Source organism: Chenopodium album, chromosome 5, assembly GCF_948465745.1.
Source record: "Chenopodium album chromosome 5, dcCheAlbu1.1, whole genome shotgun sequence".
Lineage (NCBI taxonomy): Eukaryota > Viridiplantae > Streptophyta > Magnoliopsida > Caryophyllales > Amaranthaceae > Chenopodium > Chenopodium album.
This window is the reverse complement of record NC_137838.1, coordinates 5,971,027-5,991,259: the sequence shown is the minus strand read 5'-3', so window position 1 is coordinate 5,991,259 and position 20,233 is coordinate 5,971,027. Positions and strand designations below refer to the sequence as shown.

Genomic DNA, 20,233 nt, shown 5'->3' with positions numbered 1-20,233 from the left:
AGTTAACAAGGTAAAATGATGTAGTACATGTTTGATCACGGAGGGATTATTTTACAGAAATGGCGTGTCCATATGGTATATTAAGCTATAATTATATGTAAACAAAGACTATATAGTAGAGCAAAGGGGAATGGTTACGTAAAAATATTATAAAGTGTCATTAACCCATGCATCCTGGTAATTGCTATCTGCCAAAGGACTATAGCTTTTAGGTGCACTTTGAATAGCATATGTTAAATTTGTACTAATTATAACGAATAAGTATTAGCTGAACCTAATCTATGAGATTTCATTCCAATTGATAGTTTTCTGCTAATAAAAAGGCGGTCCAAATACTAAATTTTAAGCTCGATTATCTTTAAATGGCGCGACCAGATCAAATAGCTGTTGAATTTGGGCATATTAATCAACCTGTTCTACTTCAAAATTCTGGTATGTATCAAACATCTGATAGTTTGTACACTTACACGCGTGGTGTAATCTCTATGTATAATTTGGTTCACTCGATAGTTATGAAGAAGCTATTTGTTTCCCTAATTCTCCATTAAGATTAATCTCGTGATGAAATTTTTGCTATCCTCGTTTAACTTTCTGATTGAATGATTGAAATATAGATTAATTCATCTGAATAGAAGTTTAGTACAGAACATAGAGGTACTAGAGTACTATATGTAGTCTAGAGGATAGATTACCAAAACTGATCTTTGGAAGTTGTAAATTGATTGTAATTAATGATGAATTTGTTACATTAAATAATAAGTTTTTTTTTAAAAAAAATAAACGTCTAATTAATGCCCACATATTATTATTGGTCAAGAAATAAAATTCTATTTTTCAAGAGAAAAAAAAAATCCTACTATATATCGTTAAAGGGAACAAAGTACTACTAGTCTACAAGTATAAGAGAAGGTCTCAATATAGCTTTGTGAAATTGGATAAACTTTTTTCTTATATTTAGAGGCTATTTTAGTAATTTACTATTCATACACTTAACTTTTGACATCCATAACTTGTTCATCTAACACGGTGCCAAAATTGATACAAGCCTAGAAGGTGTACTTAAAAAAAACCTTCTTCAACATATATAAACCGATTCTGAATTATAGTTTTTCTTGGCGTGGCTAGATAAGGGGATTCATGTTACAAAACATGTCGGACTACATGATTCCGAGGACTATCGTGTACATTTATATAAAGCCGCCTTATGTGGTGATTGGGAAGTTGCAAAAGAAATCCACAACATACACCCTAATTGTTTCATGGAGAAAATATCAAGAAAGGGTGATACTGCCTTACACATAGCAGCAGCTGGAGGGCGTCATAATTTTGTGAAAGAATTATTAGCACACGCTTGTCCAACTGCTGAACAATTGGAGCTGCGCAACAATTTAGATAATACCGCGTTTTGTTTGGCTGCTGCATCCGGTGTGCTTGAGATTGTGCAGGAAATGCAGGGTATAAACCCCAAGCTGCCGAACATCCCTGGGAGTCATGACATGAAACCCGTTTTAATTGCTGCTTTATTAGGCCATGGCGCGATGGTTAGGCATCTAAGCCCTTATTGCTTTGATGATTTGTCTGAAGATGATCGCATTGATCTACTTATTAGTGCCATCAATACAGATTTGTATGGTAATATTAGCTTTCATTACACTCAAATAAATTATGGAAGTTCATTTATGTATGTAGATTCCACACAACTTTCTAATAAGTGTACATTACTAATTATATTTATGGGATGTAGATGTGGCTTTGGAAATCCTTGGCAAGGATGAAAAACTAGCTATTGTTCGAAATGGAAATGGAGAGACCCCATTACATGTATTAGCTCGAAAACCTCGAAAAAATGGACCAGGTCGACTTAACAGTTGGAGACAATGTTTCAACTTTGGTAGGTTTTTGGTGAGTATAATTCTACTACGTCACAATTTGTGTACCATTTGTATGTCCTTTCATTCTATTGGTTGATTTACGACATTATTATCATCCAATAGATTAAAGAGACACATTGGTACACAAATTGTGAGATAGAGGATTTGGATTTGCTTTAGTTTAATTATTGGTACTTTTACTATTTTACGTGTGAACTATCTTGATTTAGTACTATAAGTAGATGTATAATTAATAATCGTTTTATAATAGTTACGAATTGCTTATGGGGGAAGCAACAAGAAGATGAAGCTAAGCTTAAACTAGTGGAGCGTCTTTGGAAAATAGTAATAAAACAACCCGAGGAGACTATATCCGAGATCCTCTCTCAACCTCAACCTGAATTTCTGTTCGCCGCAATAGAATTAGGCAACTATGAGTTCGTTGCCACGCTAATTCGCCATTACCCTGATCTAATATGGGAAACGGATGAAGAAAATCGAACCATATTTCATGCTGCTGTCCAATGCCGTCAAGAAAAAATCTTCAGTCATATTCATGAAATTGAAGGAATCAACCATTTGCTAGCAGCTTATATGAATCATACCAATGGTAATAATATTCTTCATCTAGCAGCCACTTTGCCTAGTTCTGATAGACTCGATGTTGTTTCGGGTGCTGCTCTACAAATGCAGCGTGAGCTCTTATGGTTTCAGGTAAATGTTTTTAAGCCTCAAGTTCATTGAAGTATGTCTAGTCGATCTAGCCGTAGTGTTGTCTTCATAATGTGTTAACTATGTTTATAGATTTTTTGAGTCATTTTAATCGGAATACTAGATTAGACTCGTGCGTTGCACAATTTAAATAATTTTGTTACTCCGTATTATGCATATGAAACAATTTTGTTATCATGTATATGAAATAATTTTGTTATCATGGAGTGGCAATTTTTTATTTTTCAAAATTGTATAGTGTAGATTAAAATAATAATTGTTTTAAAAAAATTAAAATAATAATTAATGACATCTTCAACAGAAATGGAGGGAAACTTTTTAATGAGAAAATAACACGTAGGATAATTTAAGGGATGATGATGTCAACAATGTTTTGTTTTAATAATAGTTAATAGATTTGCTTCAAATTGTAACTTCTAAAGTATAGGAATATCGAATATGCTAGTGGTTAGCGTCTCAATTTTAGGAGCTTGAAAAGGGATTAGTTTGTGTTAGTGGTGTCAAAAAAAATAGTGGATGGGTTTAGTGGGTTAAAGTTAAGCATGATCTAATGATTATGGATCATCTTCATAACTTCTAGCTTAATTTGTTTTTATCTTTGCGTTATATATACATGTTGCTATGTAGTTGGTTTTTCAATGGATTAAACATAAGTTTATTTTTCTTTCCTCTGTCTCATCTCGATTATAATTTCTACTTTTATCCGTCTTATCTAATTAATTATATCAAAAAGAAATAAAAAAATGACACGTGTCAATTACAGGCAGTTGAAGAGATTGTACAGCGCGAGTATGCTGGTATGAAAAACAATCCACAAAAACCAAAGAAACGGAAAGCAACACCACGAGCATTGTTCACCCAGGAGCATAGGTCGCTTAGGAGAGACGGAGAAAGATGGATGCGCGACACGGCCACTTCGTGTATGGTTGTTGCAACACTAGTCGCAGCAGTAATCTTCCAAGCAGTCTTCCAACCACCAAGTCATGAAAACAAAAAATTATTTTGGATGTTTGTCATTTCGAACGCCTTTTCTTTGGTGGCTGCAACGGCTTCAATCTTGTCATTCCTCGCAATCCTTACTTCAAGGTATGCGGAGGAGGATTTTCTTGTGTCGTTGCCTCTAAAATTAATTATTGGACTTGCGTTACTTTTCTTCTCAATAATGACAATGTTATTAGCCTTCACCGCAACCATTGCCATCATCTTCCCACCTCGATCGCTAGCGATTACTATAGCTGTACTCGCGTGTATAACAGGCAGCTTCTATATTCTGCATCATCTCCCGCTTTTGGTTGATGCATACCGTTCTACATTTCGTTCTCGTTATCTATTTCGACCTCGACAAGAGTTGTTTCGAGATTAAACGATAAGCTTGGTGTAATTGGTTTGTAAATTACAAGTATTATCATTGTCTCATTGACCATTTGCTTGTGTTGTGTACTTGTGTGTATTCTCGATTAAGTGGTAGGTGTACTGTTATCTATATATAATACTATATGTACGGAGTATTGCCATTTGATATAATTTTCATGGCTAAGACTTGAAATTTATTTACTCTATTCTCCCTATTCCTTAGAGATCTTACTATTCATATTAAGTGTACGTGATATTCAATGTACTATTGTTATTATTACTTTTTTCATAGACGATAATATAGCCTTTACTTATCTATTTAAACCTTTTAGAAGTCAACTCGTCCCAACTTAGCGTATATTAAACACTTTGAGAGTCAGGAAGATGGAATGTAAGGGAATCTTTAACTCTTAGTTTATATCTAATGGGTATTATTGAACCCAATATCAAGGTTGGAAGGTTCTCTCCTTATCATTAGACCGATAATTAAATATTAAATTATATTCTAAGAAGTGGGATTATCCAACATATTACTCTACTAGGAGGAGCTAATTTACCTAATTAAGCATTTTCCACCATTTTTTGGGAGGTGGAACTTTTTTAGGAGAAGTGATTTCTCATGTAGTCAATTTGGCAACCAAATAGCATTTACTAGCTATAATATCTCATTTTTTATGAATTTTCCATGAACTTTCATGTCAATTAAGCAAGGAGCAAAATTTGAGCAGGACCATATATATCCAGGTACACTCAACTCGAATGTACTTTGTACTAATATATGGGTCTCAATCAGTAGCTTAAACTTTTGGTTGAATTGGTACTCTAATTTGGTATTGGAGCTAGTGCGACACAGATCACAAATTCAAATCTCATCCCCCCTCCACTTTCAGGTGGAATATTTCGCGTAGGGTATTGAAAATTTCATCATACACCCGGATGTACCATGAGCATGGTACACTCAGTCAAAATACAAGAGTTATAAAAATGTGAAAAGAATATTGTATACAAATACAAAGTACACAACCCAAAAAGAAAAAAAAGGCAAAACAATTCTCTCCTTGATTTAGGGATTGATTTGTTAATTGTAATCCTTGATTTATGGAGTTATTTTTTATTATTTGCATTCCATATTACTTATGATAAACAAAATTTCTTTTTTTTTTTTTTATGTTAAGAGAGAGAAATTGAGTTTCTAGAGAGAGAAATCATGGTAAATTTTAAATTTCAAAGTGATTTAATGTTTATTGCGGAGTTGATTTAATAGTTGAGGTGAATTATTTAATTGAAAGATGTAATTGACAAATTCGCTGTTGAGAGAAAACTATTTTTGATATTTTTTTATCTTATTTTCTGTTTTGGTGTTATTTTCAAAGGTTGAAGATGTATGATGTTCTTCACATTGCACTCTAATGAAAGTTCTTTTATCATTTTATAATTGCAATGAAATATGTTTTTTTGAGTTTGATCTTTGTTTGAGTCTAAACTATATGTTCATTATATTACAAACAATGTTCTTTAAGATATATAAATAATCATGTTCTTTGGGTATATAATACAAATTAGGTTCTATTTACTTATATAATATGTTCTTATATTTTGAATTTTGAATTTTGAATTTTTAAAATTTAAAAATGAAATTTTGAATTATATTTGTGTGAAATTAATTTTAAATAGATAAATTTTCGATGTGAATATTTTGAAATGATGACATTAAATTATTGGTAAAACTCAATTAATAATTATCTTTTACCTTTTTTAAAATTTGTTTGTTCCTAAAAAAATACTGCTCTTTATATTTCAGTGATTTTTTCTTTTATAAATTCATTATGTTCTTTATAATTATATACTATTTTCTTTCTGCTTTAATTCGGGTGTACCATGCGCATGGTACACCCGGATGTGCGAACCACTGATTGTAGGGTATGCGGAAGGCCCATGATGTATCCACATTTCTAGCCCAAAGGGTTCTCATGTAAAGGGAAGTAACAGAGTATAAAACATATTCTTTGGCCTTAGCCATTAGTTTAAGCTTTAGTTGAGTTGGTCCACTAACACCGATCATATGCATATAAATAATTGATATTTTAACTTTTTTATAAAAAAAATGTATATAATTAAAGTATAGAATTGAAATTTAATAACACATACTTTTAAAATATATATATATATATATATAATTTCTTAAACTATACTTATACACATTTAAATTTGTAATTAGGTGGAAAAAATGAAGAATAATATGATTCGGAATAAAGGGTTGAATGATAATATAGTTACATAGTCTAGACTTTATAGAGAAAATTCAATAAAGACGACATTTTAATGTGTTGTTGACCTTTTCAATTACAATGTAATACGGTATCATGAGCTCATGGCCACTTGACAAGAAGATTCACATAATCATACTCCGTATTTCAATACTACTTCGTATTCCTTAAATCCTACTCCGTAGTATTTTTTTGCCATGACAATGATACATAAACATACTATTAATTTAGTAACAAAAATCTATTATAAACATATTAACACTTAAATTATTTGTAGGCTTACTTATTAATATGACTTAGATTTGTACTAAGTTAATAGGTTGACTTTCTAACCTGTGTTAGTTCATTGGATGTCCTTTCTAATAATAGTACTCAGAGGAAAGCGAAAACTAATAATTAAAGAAAGACTTAATTGTTTATGTAAGTCATGAACTTATGGACAACCACATCGTATTAAGATTATACTACCTTGTGAAATACAAGTAACTTATAACCAAATACATTACAATTTAGGAATCCTAACTTTAGACCTTTAGTAATAGAGAATAATATGAATGAATCGATTAGAGATTGCGTGCTAACAAAAACAATTGCGCCAGATCGAAGAAGATGCTTGTAAACTTGTTATAGTGGTTTTTGTTATTATTTTTACTACGTATTATGATGAAAGATTTTACTTTCATTTTTTTTTTTTTCTTTTTTCTTTTTTTTTTTTTAACTACGTGTATGATGTAATTAAATTAATATCTCGCTGAAACGAACCATACTTGGAGAGGTGTTTTATGTTATTTTTATCTTTCAGTGCACCTATAATTATATTAGTCAGGGTAATCTTAGGGCATGTTCTCATTGACTGAACTGAGCTGAAGTGAAATGAATATTTTATAAGAGAAGGAAATTATGAACTGAGTTGAGCTGAACTGAACTGAAAATAAACGTATGAGAACGTGCCCTTAGTCTTACCTAGTACTATGAAATAATATAGGTTAATTAGTATCATACGGAGTAGTTTTCATGTATACAATACATTAATTGCTTTGAGGTTGATAATAAGACAAGACTTCAGTTTTTTTTTTGGAGTAGATTTCAGACTTGTAATAATATAATTATGAGCAAATGGCTATTTATTAAATTAAAAAAATGGAGTAATTCTTTCTATGAAATGGAAAATCATGAAGGAAGCGAAAACTATGAATATGTTTTTTGGTGTTTAAAGAGCCATAAGGGTGGGGGTGAGAATCGATCCCAGGATTTCCTGGAATCGGGAGGAAAACTCTAACCACTTGAGCTATCACTCACTCTCGCAAAACTATGAATATGTAATTGTGATATTAGACTTAGTGCTGGTTTTAGTTCACGTGTATTTTATAATTAATATATAATTTTCATTACGAAAATAAAAATATTTAACAATTAAAATCGTACATAATATAATAGAGTATTTCATATCTTATGTTTCTGAGTTGATCTAATATAAGTTAAATAAGGTGAGCCAAACATGGCTTTAGTCTAAAATACAGTCAGTGGGTCATCACAATTATGTCATACCTCCTTAGCTCTCTATATCATTAACTTTGTTCTAATCTAATTTCTGCTACTTTGCATAAAAAATAAAAAAAATAAATAAAAAAAAAAAAAAGGCCTTATCAACAGATTATTTCAAAATCGTGAAGGCAATTTTATTATTACGAATATATAATCTTTAATTTATTAAACTTATTTGTGAATACAATTAGAATTAAGTTGTTCAAACTTTGAAGAAAGATAAAAATTAAATAAATAAGAATTAGGTTAAAAAATTACTCGAAGAAAAAAAAATAAAAATTGTCAACTCTTAATTCGTGGCCGGGTGACATAATGACGAATAACAAAATCCGATTCAAAAGCAAATATTTGGACGGACTAAAGTAACCAATGTTATAAAAACATATATGGTTGCCAATGGTTGGCAAACAAAAATTTAATATTCCGTGAATATCCTTAAACATCATTATGTAAGATATCCAGACCAAATTAATAAGCCCCTTAATAAAATGCATCAATATGTAATTTTAATTGTTGCAAATATTAAAACTCCGCATATAACATAATTTTATTTTATTTGTTTTTTTTCTTATTTGAAGCAATTGGGTGCAATGTCTGCATCCTATTACCTACCATATTACGTTCAACCCTCAATTTTATTTATTTATTTATTTATTTAATTTTAATAAGAACTCTCAAATGGTCTCTACTTAATCAATAGTTTAATGCATAAACATATATACGATTTCACAGTATATAATGCAGATGATCAAGATAAAGTTCTGGTTTAATTAGGGTTACAGGTTAAATAGTTGATTAATCCCTAAAATTCCAAACACAAATCCTCCGTTAAAGTCCTTCATAATCATGGCTAACAGGTTCGTCGCCCTATTTTTTATTATTATTTTTTTTTTTAAAATGTACAAATATGTCTTCATATTGTATGTTTTTAATTAATAATGCGCATAATGATATGGATATGCATGGCTGATTAACTGGCTGCTTCATGGGGAGACTGAGAGTACGTAGATACGATAGGGAGGACGGACTCCGTAGAGGGCGGATTATTGACATTGCAATAGGTGAAGAGAGGGACTGGTATGAGTATTGAGAAACTGAAAAGGAGAGGAAGATACAAGATGGGGAGTATTTAGAGAAAGAGGTAATAAACTATATTACTATAATTAGGACTTAGGAGTGAAAACCTGTTTTGTACTAGTATATAGTAGGGTTAAATGATGATAAATCATAAGCTAATATTATTACAAAAATAGATATACCAAAGCTAGTATGGAAATAACAAAATTATTACTACCTCTGTTTTCCTAAGTCTTGCCCACTCTCCGTTTTCATCCGTTTTTCTAAATTATATTCATTTTTATTATTCTATTTATGAAAACTTTTTATTTATTTTTTATCATCGGCAACCTTCACTTTATTGATATTTATACATTTGAAGCAAATAACACATGGTGGCTTAATTATCCACTTTTTGTTTAAAAGGGTTATATGGACCAAACACAAATAACCAGGCAAAAGAAAATATTGCATAAATAAGAAGTTTAAATCTTGCATAAATAAGAAAGGATTTTTTTGTGAAAAAATACCTTAGCTTTTAAACTCCAGATTTTGCGAAAAACTACCCTAAAAACAAAATGTTGTAATTAACTACCTTATAAAATATAAAACGTTGTAATTGACTACCTTCTACTACAGGAATGACATATTTGACTTTTATTTCCCGGCGTTGACCATGTCACGTGAGGGTCACGTGACTCTTTAATGACTTAATTCCCTTCTTTTCCCCACATTTTCCCGTTTTACACCAATTTAGCCCATATAATTATCAAAGGGGTTGCAAATAAACAATATAAAATATGAATAATCGTATTGTTATAGAAAAGAGTTGGTATAAAGCGGGAAAATTTGGGAGAAAATGGGGAATTAAGTCATTAAAGGATCATGTGACCATCACATGACATGGTCAACACCGGAAAATAAAAATCAATGAGTTATTCTGGTGGGAGGTAGTCAATTACAACATTTTATACTTTATAATGTAGTTAATTATAACATTTAATACTTTAAAAGGTAGTTAATTACAACATTTTGTTTTTAGGGTAGTTTTTTGCAAAATTCAAAGTTTAAAAGGTAGTTTTTCACAAAATATCTAATAAGAAATTGTAATAAACTATCTTATAAAAGGTAAACCATTGTAAAAGACTACCTCTAGCCGGATTTTCACCGTTGACCAAGTTATTTGGCGTTGACCCGGCACATAATACCCTTAAAACTGCCAGCTTTAGGGTTGGATGGTAGTTTCGCCTTGCTAAATAATAGAGACATATTCAAGCAGGTTGTGTTGATTTTGGAATAAAAACAGGTGGTTTGGGGGTGTTTTGTGGTAGGTCAACGCTGAAAAATTAGGTCAACTGAAGAATCCGGCCAAAGACATTTTACCTTTTAATAGGTAGTTTCGTTCTTACAACATTTTTTGTTAGGTAATTTCTCACAAATTCTATGTTTTATTAGGTAATTTTTGACAAAAAATTCAAATAAATTTTGTTTACACTGATAATTTTTATAGTATGTAGTCTGGCTAAATTAAAAAAAAAATTGGCTATGGTGCTGTTTGGTTTTGAGTTAAAGGTTCAACCCTAACCTAATCAATTCATCAAATGGAACGTTTTAAGTGAACCTAATTAATTAATAAAGCAAGAAATGGTTTTGATGGTCTCAACTTTAATTGGTTGATTTTCTTTTAATAATCCCAAAACTTTGGAATATTATTGAATAATCCCAACTCTATGGGTATTATTAGGACCAGATGAACAGTAACTTGAGGAATTGGTTAAATTTTTATAAAAATTATTGGCACGTGTCGTCGTTTTAGGGTCGGGAAAAGGGTTAAGAGTGGTTTATGGGGAGATGGAAAGGGAAAGAGTGGTTTTCGGGGTGGGGAAAATGGAGGCATGTTGGGTGCGGTTGAAAGAGACGGGGGTTGTTTTCAAGGTAGTGGAAAAGGGAGGGGGTGACCAGGTTTTCAAATATATAAATCTTTAATACATGCAAAAATTATAAATGTTAGACCAATTCAACGAAATGCTTAAGTTTATGGTTGAATTCCAAAATTGGTTTATTTACTCTATCACGCCCCTTCATATGAGAATGTGGATGTAGCCCCTTCATACTTATTAGCGTGTGAAACATTCCACTTAAAAGTAAGGGTGCAGTGGATGAGATTTGAACCAATGACCTTTGTGTGATGTTAGCTTTGTTGAAAAAGAATCATCGCAACTAAAAATTTAATATGTGATCACTTGTATTATTGTATATTCACATTCACTAAAACCACTGTTTCAAAAAACTGAATAAATAAACAAAAATAACTATAACTATAATACATTAGAAATTTTAATCCAATATAAAATAAATATTTTTGAAAAATTTTAATACAACATACACATTATAATATGACCGGTTCATTATTTCACATTAAAAATAATTAATTTTGTGTTCATATTATAATCTGAAAGAATGAACCAATCATATTATTGTTTATCATTAGATTAATATGGTACTCTCTGTAGACTGTAGTCATATTTTAAATTCTTTTTTTTTTGTTGGGTGCATACGTTAAAATGTTTTAATTTTATCTTGTTTAGTTTGCTTACATTATTAGTTTGAATAATGAAATGGAAATAAATTGCACAACAGTGTGCAGTTCTTGATAGGAGACCAGAATAACTACCGGACAACTTTTATGGTGGAACTTCACAATAATTTGGCACCCATGGTGCAGATTTTCTTAAATTTATGCGGACAACATGAGTACATAGGCCCTAGACTGAAAGCCATGCCCTCAGGAGGGGTGAGGTTCAATGTCAACAACCCGAATCAACTCGGTTTAGATATCAATCTCAACAACTATGTAGACGACTCTTTATTCAATCAAGGAGCTCTCTTCATGGCAAATGATGGGTCCTTCATCATCAGCCACTCCTCGGACGAGGCTTCAACTTTGAGGGCTCAATGTGTGACATTTGGGCATGTGGTTGGCGACTATAATAATCTCCGCAATATGATGCAGAATGGCTATGTAAATGTTGTTGAGTGCACCATACTTTGAGTAGCTCTGTATAAGTATAAAACGTACGCAACCAAGGGTGTTAAGATGTGATCACTCTAAAATGGACGATGCCCATGATGAGAGTTTACTATGTAAAATATCAAAATATAAGTTAAATAAAAGCATGTGTATGGTGTGGGTGTGTGTAGATGGTGTTATTATATGTATATATCTAATTCAAGTATGTAATGTATAATTATAATAAAGTTATAAATTAAAAAAAAAAAAACTGATTTAGAAACCCTAAGTGGAATCCGATATCATGTAGAATTGTGTAATTTAGGTGTATCACACAGATCCTCCCGACCCAGGTTAGCGAGCTAAATAATTTGGAAGTGAGGAGGAATCGTAAGAGTAAGAGAATCCCCACCTCCAAAATATCTCTAGTGGGGTTTGATCCCACAATCTCTTGGTTGTGAGATACAAACTTGACCACTAGAACAAGCTATGCTTGGTAGTCAGCTATTATGAAGTGGTAGAATTATTGATTTGACATTCTGTTTATTTTGTAGGAGTAGAATTTTTTGTTTGTTTGTGAGATTTGTTCCTCCTTTTTGAGAATGTCTTATGTTGCTTAAAAAAAATAAATTTTTTTTCAAAATTTTTTAAAATGATTATTAATCTCCTAAAAAAAGAAGAAGAAAGAAGGATTTTTCCAAGATTACTATTTTAACTTAAAATCCACTATTAAATATACAAAGTCATCATATTAAGATTATTAACTCTGAATCATAAATTACATTTGCAAAGTGTGAAGTTTACATCTAGAATAAATCGTAAACTGAAATTGATTTTTGCATGACATTAACTGGGCCCAGTGTTCATTTGACATTGGGCCTTTTATCGCTGGGTCATGGCTCTTGGCTTATGTGGTCATCTCATGGATCAGTGGCCGCTCATGACTTGAATGTATCCGTGTGAACTAGAGCTGTCAATTCAGGTAAACGGATCGGGTTTGGGTCGGAAAATAGTGGGTCAAGTTAACTTGGGTCGGATCAATTCGGATTAATTCCATAACCTATACGGGTCGGGTTTGGATTTGGTCATGCTTAAGTCGGGTCACGTCGGGTCATACTTCTTATCGGGTTTAGGTCGGGTTAATAACAGGTCGGGGTACATTCGGGTCGGATGAACAACAGGTCGGGTTAAAACGGGTTAAGGTAATTCTCGGGTTCGGTTTAAGTCAATAATTTGAGGGTGAGAACCGGGTCAAGTCATTCTCGGGTTTGAGTCGGATTCGGTTGAAGTCAATAATTTGCGGATTATAATCAAGTCGGGTCATTTTCAAGTCGGGTCATTCTCGGGTTCAAGTCGGGTTCGGTTCAAGTCAATAATTTGCGGGTTATAATCTTTTCAAGTCGGGTCATTCTCGGATTCAAGTCGGGTTCGTTCAAGTCAATAATTTGCGGATTATAATCAGGTTGGGTCATTTCCAAGTCGGGGCATTCGAGGATTCAAGTCGGGTTATGTTCAAGTTAATAATTTGCAGGTTACAATCAGGTCGGGTCATTTCTAAGTCAGGTAATATTCGGGTTCAACTAACTACAAATAGATAATTATCATTTTTATCAAGCTATTTATTTCCGATGAATATAATATATATGACAATATACTAGGGAACTATAGTCTATAATTTAGGAAGATAATTATCTCCTTTGACCATACAACAAATATATACTATATTTAACTCTTAAATTTGAGGATGATGCTCCTTTCTTTTGCTGGTATGGACCGACTTGGTCTCCCTAGACAAAATGCTTTGATCAACAATAATAAGGTTGTCTAAATAGCATTTAAGGTGACTTGAAATCGGGTCAGGAACAATTTGGGTTGAATTTAGGTTGGGTCAATAACAAGTCATGTTAATTTCGAGTCGGGTTGGCAACAGATCGGGTTGAATTTTGGATCAGGTAAGTAATAGGTCTGTTAAAATTCGGGTCATGTTAATAACAAGTCGGATTGAATTTAGGTCAGGTAAAAAACAAGTCGGGTTGATTTCGGGTCGGGTTTGTAACAGGTTGGGTTAAATTAGGGTCAGGTTAGGAATGGGTCGGGCTGAATTCAGGTTAGGTTAGTAGCAAGTCAGGTTAAATTCGGGTTTTGATAGGTTAAAACAGATTATGGTCAATATCGATTCAAGTCGGGTTCGGTGCAAGTTAATTAAATTGATCGTTGTAAACCAATAAATCGGTGCAAGTTGTAAACCGAAAAATTGGTCGTTTAACAGCAAATTAGATGGTTTCATACACCTAATTGGACTCATGGGTATTAAGTACCATGGTAAACATTTTGGCAATTTTATCTCTGGGCAAAAAAAAGTCAAAAAATTCCAAAATTGAAGGCTAATATCCACGTTTTTTGAGAAATTTTAGAGGTTACGGGGCCCGGTGTCGAAAAGCCTTGAGATTTTAGGAAATACATATCGGGGTCTTATAATGACGTTTGAAACCATATATCATCATTATATGTTGTCATAAATGTTTGTGGTAGGCTTGATTTAATGAAATTGGTGCAAGTTATAAACCGGTAAATAGGTCGTTTAAAAGAAAATTGGATGGTTTCACCCACCCAATTAGACTCCAAGAATGTATTAGAGACCATGGTAAACATTTCGGCAATTTCTATTTCCGGCAAAAAAGTCGAAAATTCCAAAATTGAAGGCTAATATCCACGTTTTTTTAAAAATTTTGGAAGTTTCGGGGACCAGTTTAGAAAAGTCTTGATATTTTAGGGAATACATCTCGGGGTCATATAATTCCGTTTGGAACCATATATGATCATTATATGTTGTCATAAATGTTCATAGTATGCTTGAGTTAACGAAATCAGTGCAAGTTGTAAACAGGTGAATTGGTCGTTTAAAGGGAAATTGGATGGTTCCACCAACCCAATTGGACTCCCGAAGGATATTAGGGTCCATGGTAAACATTTCGGAAATTTTTATTTTCGTGCGAAAAAAAAAAAATTCCTAAATTGAAGACAAATATCCACGTATTTTAAGAAATTTTGGAGATTTCTGGGCATGGTGTCGAAAAGTCTTGAAATTTTAGGGGATACATCTCAGGGTCATATAATGCCGTTTGGAACCATATATGATCATTATTTGTTGTCATAAATGTTCGTGGTAGGCTTGAGTTAATGAAATCGGTGCAAGTTGTAAACCGGTAAATTGGTCGTTTAAAGGCAAATTGGATGGTTCCACCCATCAAATGGAACTCCTGGATGGTTTTAGGGATCATGGTAAACATTTTGAAAATTTTTATTTCCGGGCGAAAAAAAAAGTCAAAAATTACAAAATTGAAGGCTAATATCCACGCTTTTTGAGAAATTTTGGAGGATTCAGGGCCTGGTGTCGAAAAGTCTTAAAATTCTAGGGGATAAATCTCGGAGACATATAATGCTGTTTAGAGCCATTTATGATCATTATATGTTGTAATAAATTTTTGTGGTACGCTTGATTTAATGAAATCGGTGCAATTTGTATACCGGTAAATTGGCCATTTAAAGGCAAATTGGATGGTTCCATCCACCCAATTGGACTCCCGGAGGGTATTAGGGATCATGGTAAACAATTCAACAATTTATATTTTTGGGCAAAAAAAGTCCAATAATTCAAAAATTGAAGGCTTATATCCATGTTTTTTGAGAAATTTTGGAGGTTTCGGGTCATGGTGTTGAAAACTCTTGACATTTTAGGGATTACATCTCGGGGTCATATAATGACGTTTTGAACCATTTATGATCATTATATGTTTCATAAATGTTCGTGGTAGGCTTGATTTAATGAAATCAGTGCAAGTTGTAAACCGGTAAATTGGTCGTTTAAAGGCAAATTGGATATTTCAACCCACCCAATCTGACTCCCGGAGGGAATTAGGAACCATGGTAAAAATTTCGGCAATTTTTTTTTGCGAGCGAAAAAAAGTCCAAAAATTCAAAAATTGAAGGCTTATATCCATGTTTTTTGAGAAATTTTGGAGGTTTCGGGTCACAGTGTCGAAAACCCTTGACATTTTAGGGATTACATCTCGGGGTCATATAATGCCTTTTGGAACCATATATAATCATTATATGTTGTCAGAAATGTTCGTGGTAGGCTTAAGTTAATTAAATTTGGAGCAAGTTGAAAATCTGTAAATTAAATATGTCGTTTAAAGGCAAATTGGATGGTTCCATCCACTTAATTGGATGGTTCCATCCACTTAATTGGACTCCCAGCGAGTATTAGGGACCATGGTAAACAATTCAACAGTTTTTATTTACGGGCGAAAAAAAGTCAAAAATTTTCAAAATTGAAGGCTAATATCCACAATTTTTGAGAAATTTTAAATCGAGGTTTTGGGGCCCGGTGTCGAAAAGTCTTGAAATTCTAGGGGATATATCTCGGATTCATATAATTTCATTTGGAAAAATATATAATCATTATTTGATGTCATAAATGTTCGTGGTAGACTTGAGTTAATGAAATCGGATCGGTGCAAGTTTTAAACTAGTAAATTGTTCGTTTAAAGGCAAATTGGATGGTTCCTCCCAACCAATTGGATCCTCGAAGGGTATTAGGGACCATGGTAAACGTTTCGTCAATTATTATTTTCAAGCGAAAAAAAAGTCAAATATTCCAAAATTAAAGTCTCATATCTATGCTTTTTGATAAATTTTAGAGGTTTCGGCGCCCGTTGATGAAAAGACTTGAGATTTTAGGGGACACATCTCGGGGTCATATAATGCTGTTTGGAACCATATATAATTGTTATATGTTGACATTAATGTTCGTGGTAGGCTTGAATTAATGAAATCGGTGCAAGTTGTAAATCGGTAAATTGGTTGTTTAAAGGCAGTGAATTGGTTGGTTCCACTTACCCAATTGGACTCTCAGAGGGTATTAGGGATCATGGTAAACATTTCAGCAATTTTTATTCCAGGTGAAAAAAGTCAAAAAATTCAAAAATTGAAGGCTAATATCCACGTTATTTAAGAAAATTGGAGTCTGACCGATGTTTAAAAGACTAGAAATTATAGGGAATACTTCACGTGGTCATTTAATGTCGTTTGGACCCATTTATGATCATTTTTTTGTTGTCATAAATGTTCGTGGTAGGCTTGATTTAATGAAATCGGTGCAAGTTGTAAACCGGTAAATTGGCCGTTTAAAGGGAAAATTGGATGGTTCCACCAACCCAATTGGACTTCCGGGGGGTAAACATTTCGGTAATTTTTGAATTCCAAAATTTAAAGCTAATATCCATGCTTTTTTAGAAAATTTAAAGGTTTCGGGTCCTTGTGTCGAAAAGAAATAAGATTTTAGAGATACGTCTAGGTGTCATATAATGTCATTTGGAACCATAAATGATCATTATATATTGTCATAAATGTTCGTGTTAGGCTCTAGTGAATGAAATCGGTGCAAATTGTAAACCAGTAAATTGACCTTTTAAAGGAAACTTGGATGATTCCACCCACCTAATTGGACTCCTGGAGGAAATTAACGACCATGGTAAACATTTTGAAAAATTTTATTTCAGGCAAAAAAAAGTCAAAAAATTCCAAAATTAAAGGCTAATAAGTATTATCAATGCTTTTGAGAAATTTTGGAGGTTTCGGGGTCTGGTGTCGAAAAGCCTTGAGATTTTATTAGGGAATACAGCTCGGGGTCATATAATGACACTTGGAACTATATATGATCATTATATGTTGTAATAAATGTTTGTGGTAGGCTTGATTTAAAGAAATCGGTGCAAGTTATAAACCGGTAAATAGGCCGTTTAAAGGCAAATTGGATGGTTGCACCCACCCAATTGGACTCCCGGGATGTATTAGGGACCATAGTAAACATTTCGATAATTTCTATTTCCAGACAAAAACAATTCAAAATGTTCCAAAATTGAAGGCTAATATATATCCACGTTTTTTGAAATTTTTTTGAGGTTTTGGGGACCAGTGTAGAATAGTCTTGAAATTATAAGAGATATATCTCGGGGTCATATAATGCCGTTTGAAATAATATATGATCATTATTTGTTGTCATAAAATTTCGTGGTAGGCTTGAGTTAATGAAATCAGTGCAAGTTGTAAATCGGTAAATTGGTTGTTTAAAGGCAAATTGGATGGTTCCACCCACCCAATTGGACTCCTAGAGGGTATAAGGGACCATGGAAAATATTTCGGCAATTTTTATTTTTGGTCGAAAATAAGTAAAAAAAACTCCAAAATTGAAAGATAATATCCACACTTTTTGAGAAATTTTGGAGGTTTCTGGGCCTGGTGTAGAAAAGTCTTGAAATTCTAGGGATATATCTTGGGGTCATATAATGCCATTTGGAACCATATATGATCATTATTTGGTGTCATAAATGTTCGTGGAAGGCTAGAGTTAATGAAATCGGTGTAAGTTGTAAACTGGTAAATTGGTCATTTAAAGACAAATTGGATGGTTCCACCCACCCAATTGGAATCCCAGAGGATATTAGGGACCATGGTAAACATTTCGGCAATTATTATTTCCGACCGAAAAAAAGTCAAAAAATTCCAAAATTGAAATCCAAGTTTTTTGAAAAATTTGGGATGTTTCGAGACCCGGTGTCGAAAAGTTTTGAAATTTTTTGGGATATATCTCGGGGTCTTATAATGCCGTTTAGAACTATTTATGATCATTATATGCTGTCATAAATGTTCGTAGTAGGTCTGAGCTAATTAAACCGGTGTAAGGCCCTGTTCTATTCACCTTTAAAAAATAATATTAAGTAAAAATAATTTCAGTTCAGTAAAAATAAATTTATGACAATATAGATCATGCAATTAATTTTAGTTCAGGAAAAATAATTTCAGTTCAGTAAAAATAAGTTAAGTTCAGTAAAATTCAGTTTTCTTAAAAAAGAATTATAATAGAAAATCAGTAAAAATAATTTCAGTTCAGCAAAAATAATTTCAGTTCAGCAAAATTAAGGTGAAGAGAACAGGGCCTAAGTTGTAAACCGGTAAATTGGCCGTTTATAGAAAAATAGGATGGTTCCACGCACTCACCCATTGGACTCCCGAAGGGTACGGTATTAGTGACCATGGTAAACATTTCGGCAATTTTTATTTCCGGGCGAAAAAAATAAAAAAATTCACAAATTGAAGGCTATATCGATCCACGCTTTTTGAGAATTTTTAGAGTCTTCGGGGCCAGGTGTCAAAAAGTATTGAAATTCAAGAGAATACATCTTGGGGTCATATAATGTCTTTTGGAACCATATATGATCATTATTTGTTGTTATAAATATTCATAGTAGGCTTGAATTTATGAAATCGGTGCAAATTGTAAACTGGTAAATTGGCCGTTTAAAGGCTAATAGGATGGTTCCACCCAACCAATTGGACTCCCGGAGGGTATTAGGGACTATGGTAAACATTTCGGTAGTTTTTATTTTCGGGCCAAAAAAAGTAAAAAATTCCAAAATTGAATGCTAATATCCACGCTTTTTGAGAAATTTAGGAGGTTTCGGGGCCTAGTGTCGAAAAGCCTTTAGATTATAGGGGATACATCTCAGGGTCATATAATGCCGTTTGGAACCATATATGATCATTATATGTTGTCATAAATGTTTGTGGTAGACTTGAGTTGATGAAATTGACGCAAGTTGTAAACTGGTAAATTGGCCGTTTAAAGGCAAATTTGATGGTTCCACCCACCCAATTGGACTCCCAGAGGGTATTAGAGACCATGGTAAACATTTTGACAATTTTTATTTTCGGGCCAAAAAAAGTCAAAAAATTCATAAATTGAAGGTTATATCCACGCTTTTTGAGAAATTTTGGAGGTTTCGGGGTTCGGTGTTGAAAAGTTTTGAAAATATCGGGAATACATCTCGGGGTAATATAATGTCGTTTGGAACCATATATGATCATTATTTGTTGTAATAAATGTTCGTGGTAGGCTTGAATTAATGGAATCGATGCAAGTTATAAACCGATAAATTGGTCGTTTAAAGGCAAATTGGATGGTTCCACCCATCCAATTGGACTCCGGAGTGTATTTAGGACCATAGTAAACATTTCGGAAATTTTTATATACGGACGAAAAAAAGTTAAAAAAATTCCAAAATTGAAGGCTAAATATCCACGCTTTTTGAGAAATTTCGAATGTTTTGGGGCCTTGTGTCGAAAATCATTGAGATTTTAGGGGATACATTTCGGGGTCATATAATTCCGTTTGGTACCATACATGATCATTATATTTGTCATACATGTTCGTGGTAAGCTTGAGATAATGTAATCGGTGCAAGTTGTGAACCGGTAAATTGGCCGTTTAAAGGAAAATTGGATGGTTCCACCCAGCCAATTCGAATCCCGGAGAATATTAGGGAGCATGGTAAAAA

At 32.9% G+C, this 20,233-nt stretch overlaps 1 protein-coding gene across 1 annotated transcript; it reads left to right on the top strand.

Annotated features, from left to right (window-relative positions):
- Positions 1-362: 362 nt before the first annotated feature.
- LOC145632477 (uncharacterized) lies at positions 363-3,966 on the top strand. Its single transcript, XM_081684859.1, has 5 exons — positions 363-432; positions 1,126-1,632; positions 1,745-1,891; positions 2,143-2,585; positions 3,367-3,966. Exons 1-5 carry the CDS (start codon positions 363-365, stop codon positions 3,964-3,966), a joined length of 1,767 nt encoding a protein of 588 aa, XP_081540985.1.
- The last annotated feature ends 16,267 nt before the right edge of the window (positions 3,967-20,233 follow it).

Bases quoted from the DNA above. Each gene is read 5' to 3' on its own strand.
- LOC145632477 (XM_081684859.1), top strand. From the start codon at position 363: ATGGCGCGACCAGATCAAATAGCTGTTGAATTTGGGCATATTAATCAA. The intron at 433-1,125 runs GTATGTATCAAA...TGGCGTGGCTAG, and splicing joins TGTTCTACTTCAAAATTCTG to ATAAGGGGATTCATGTTACA. The intron at 1,633-1,744 runs GTAATATTAGCT...TATGGGATGTAG, and splicing joins CATCAATACAGATTTGTATG to ATGTGGCTTTGGAAATCCTT.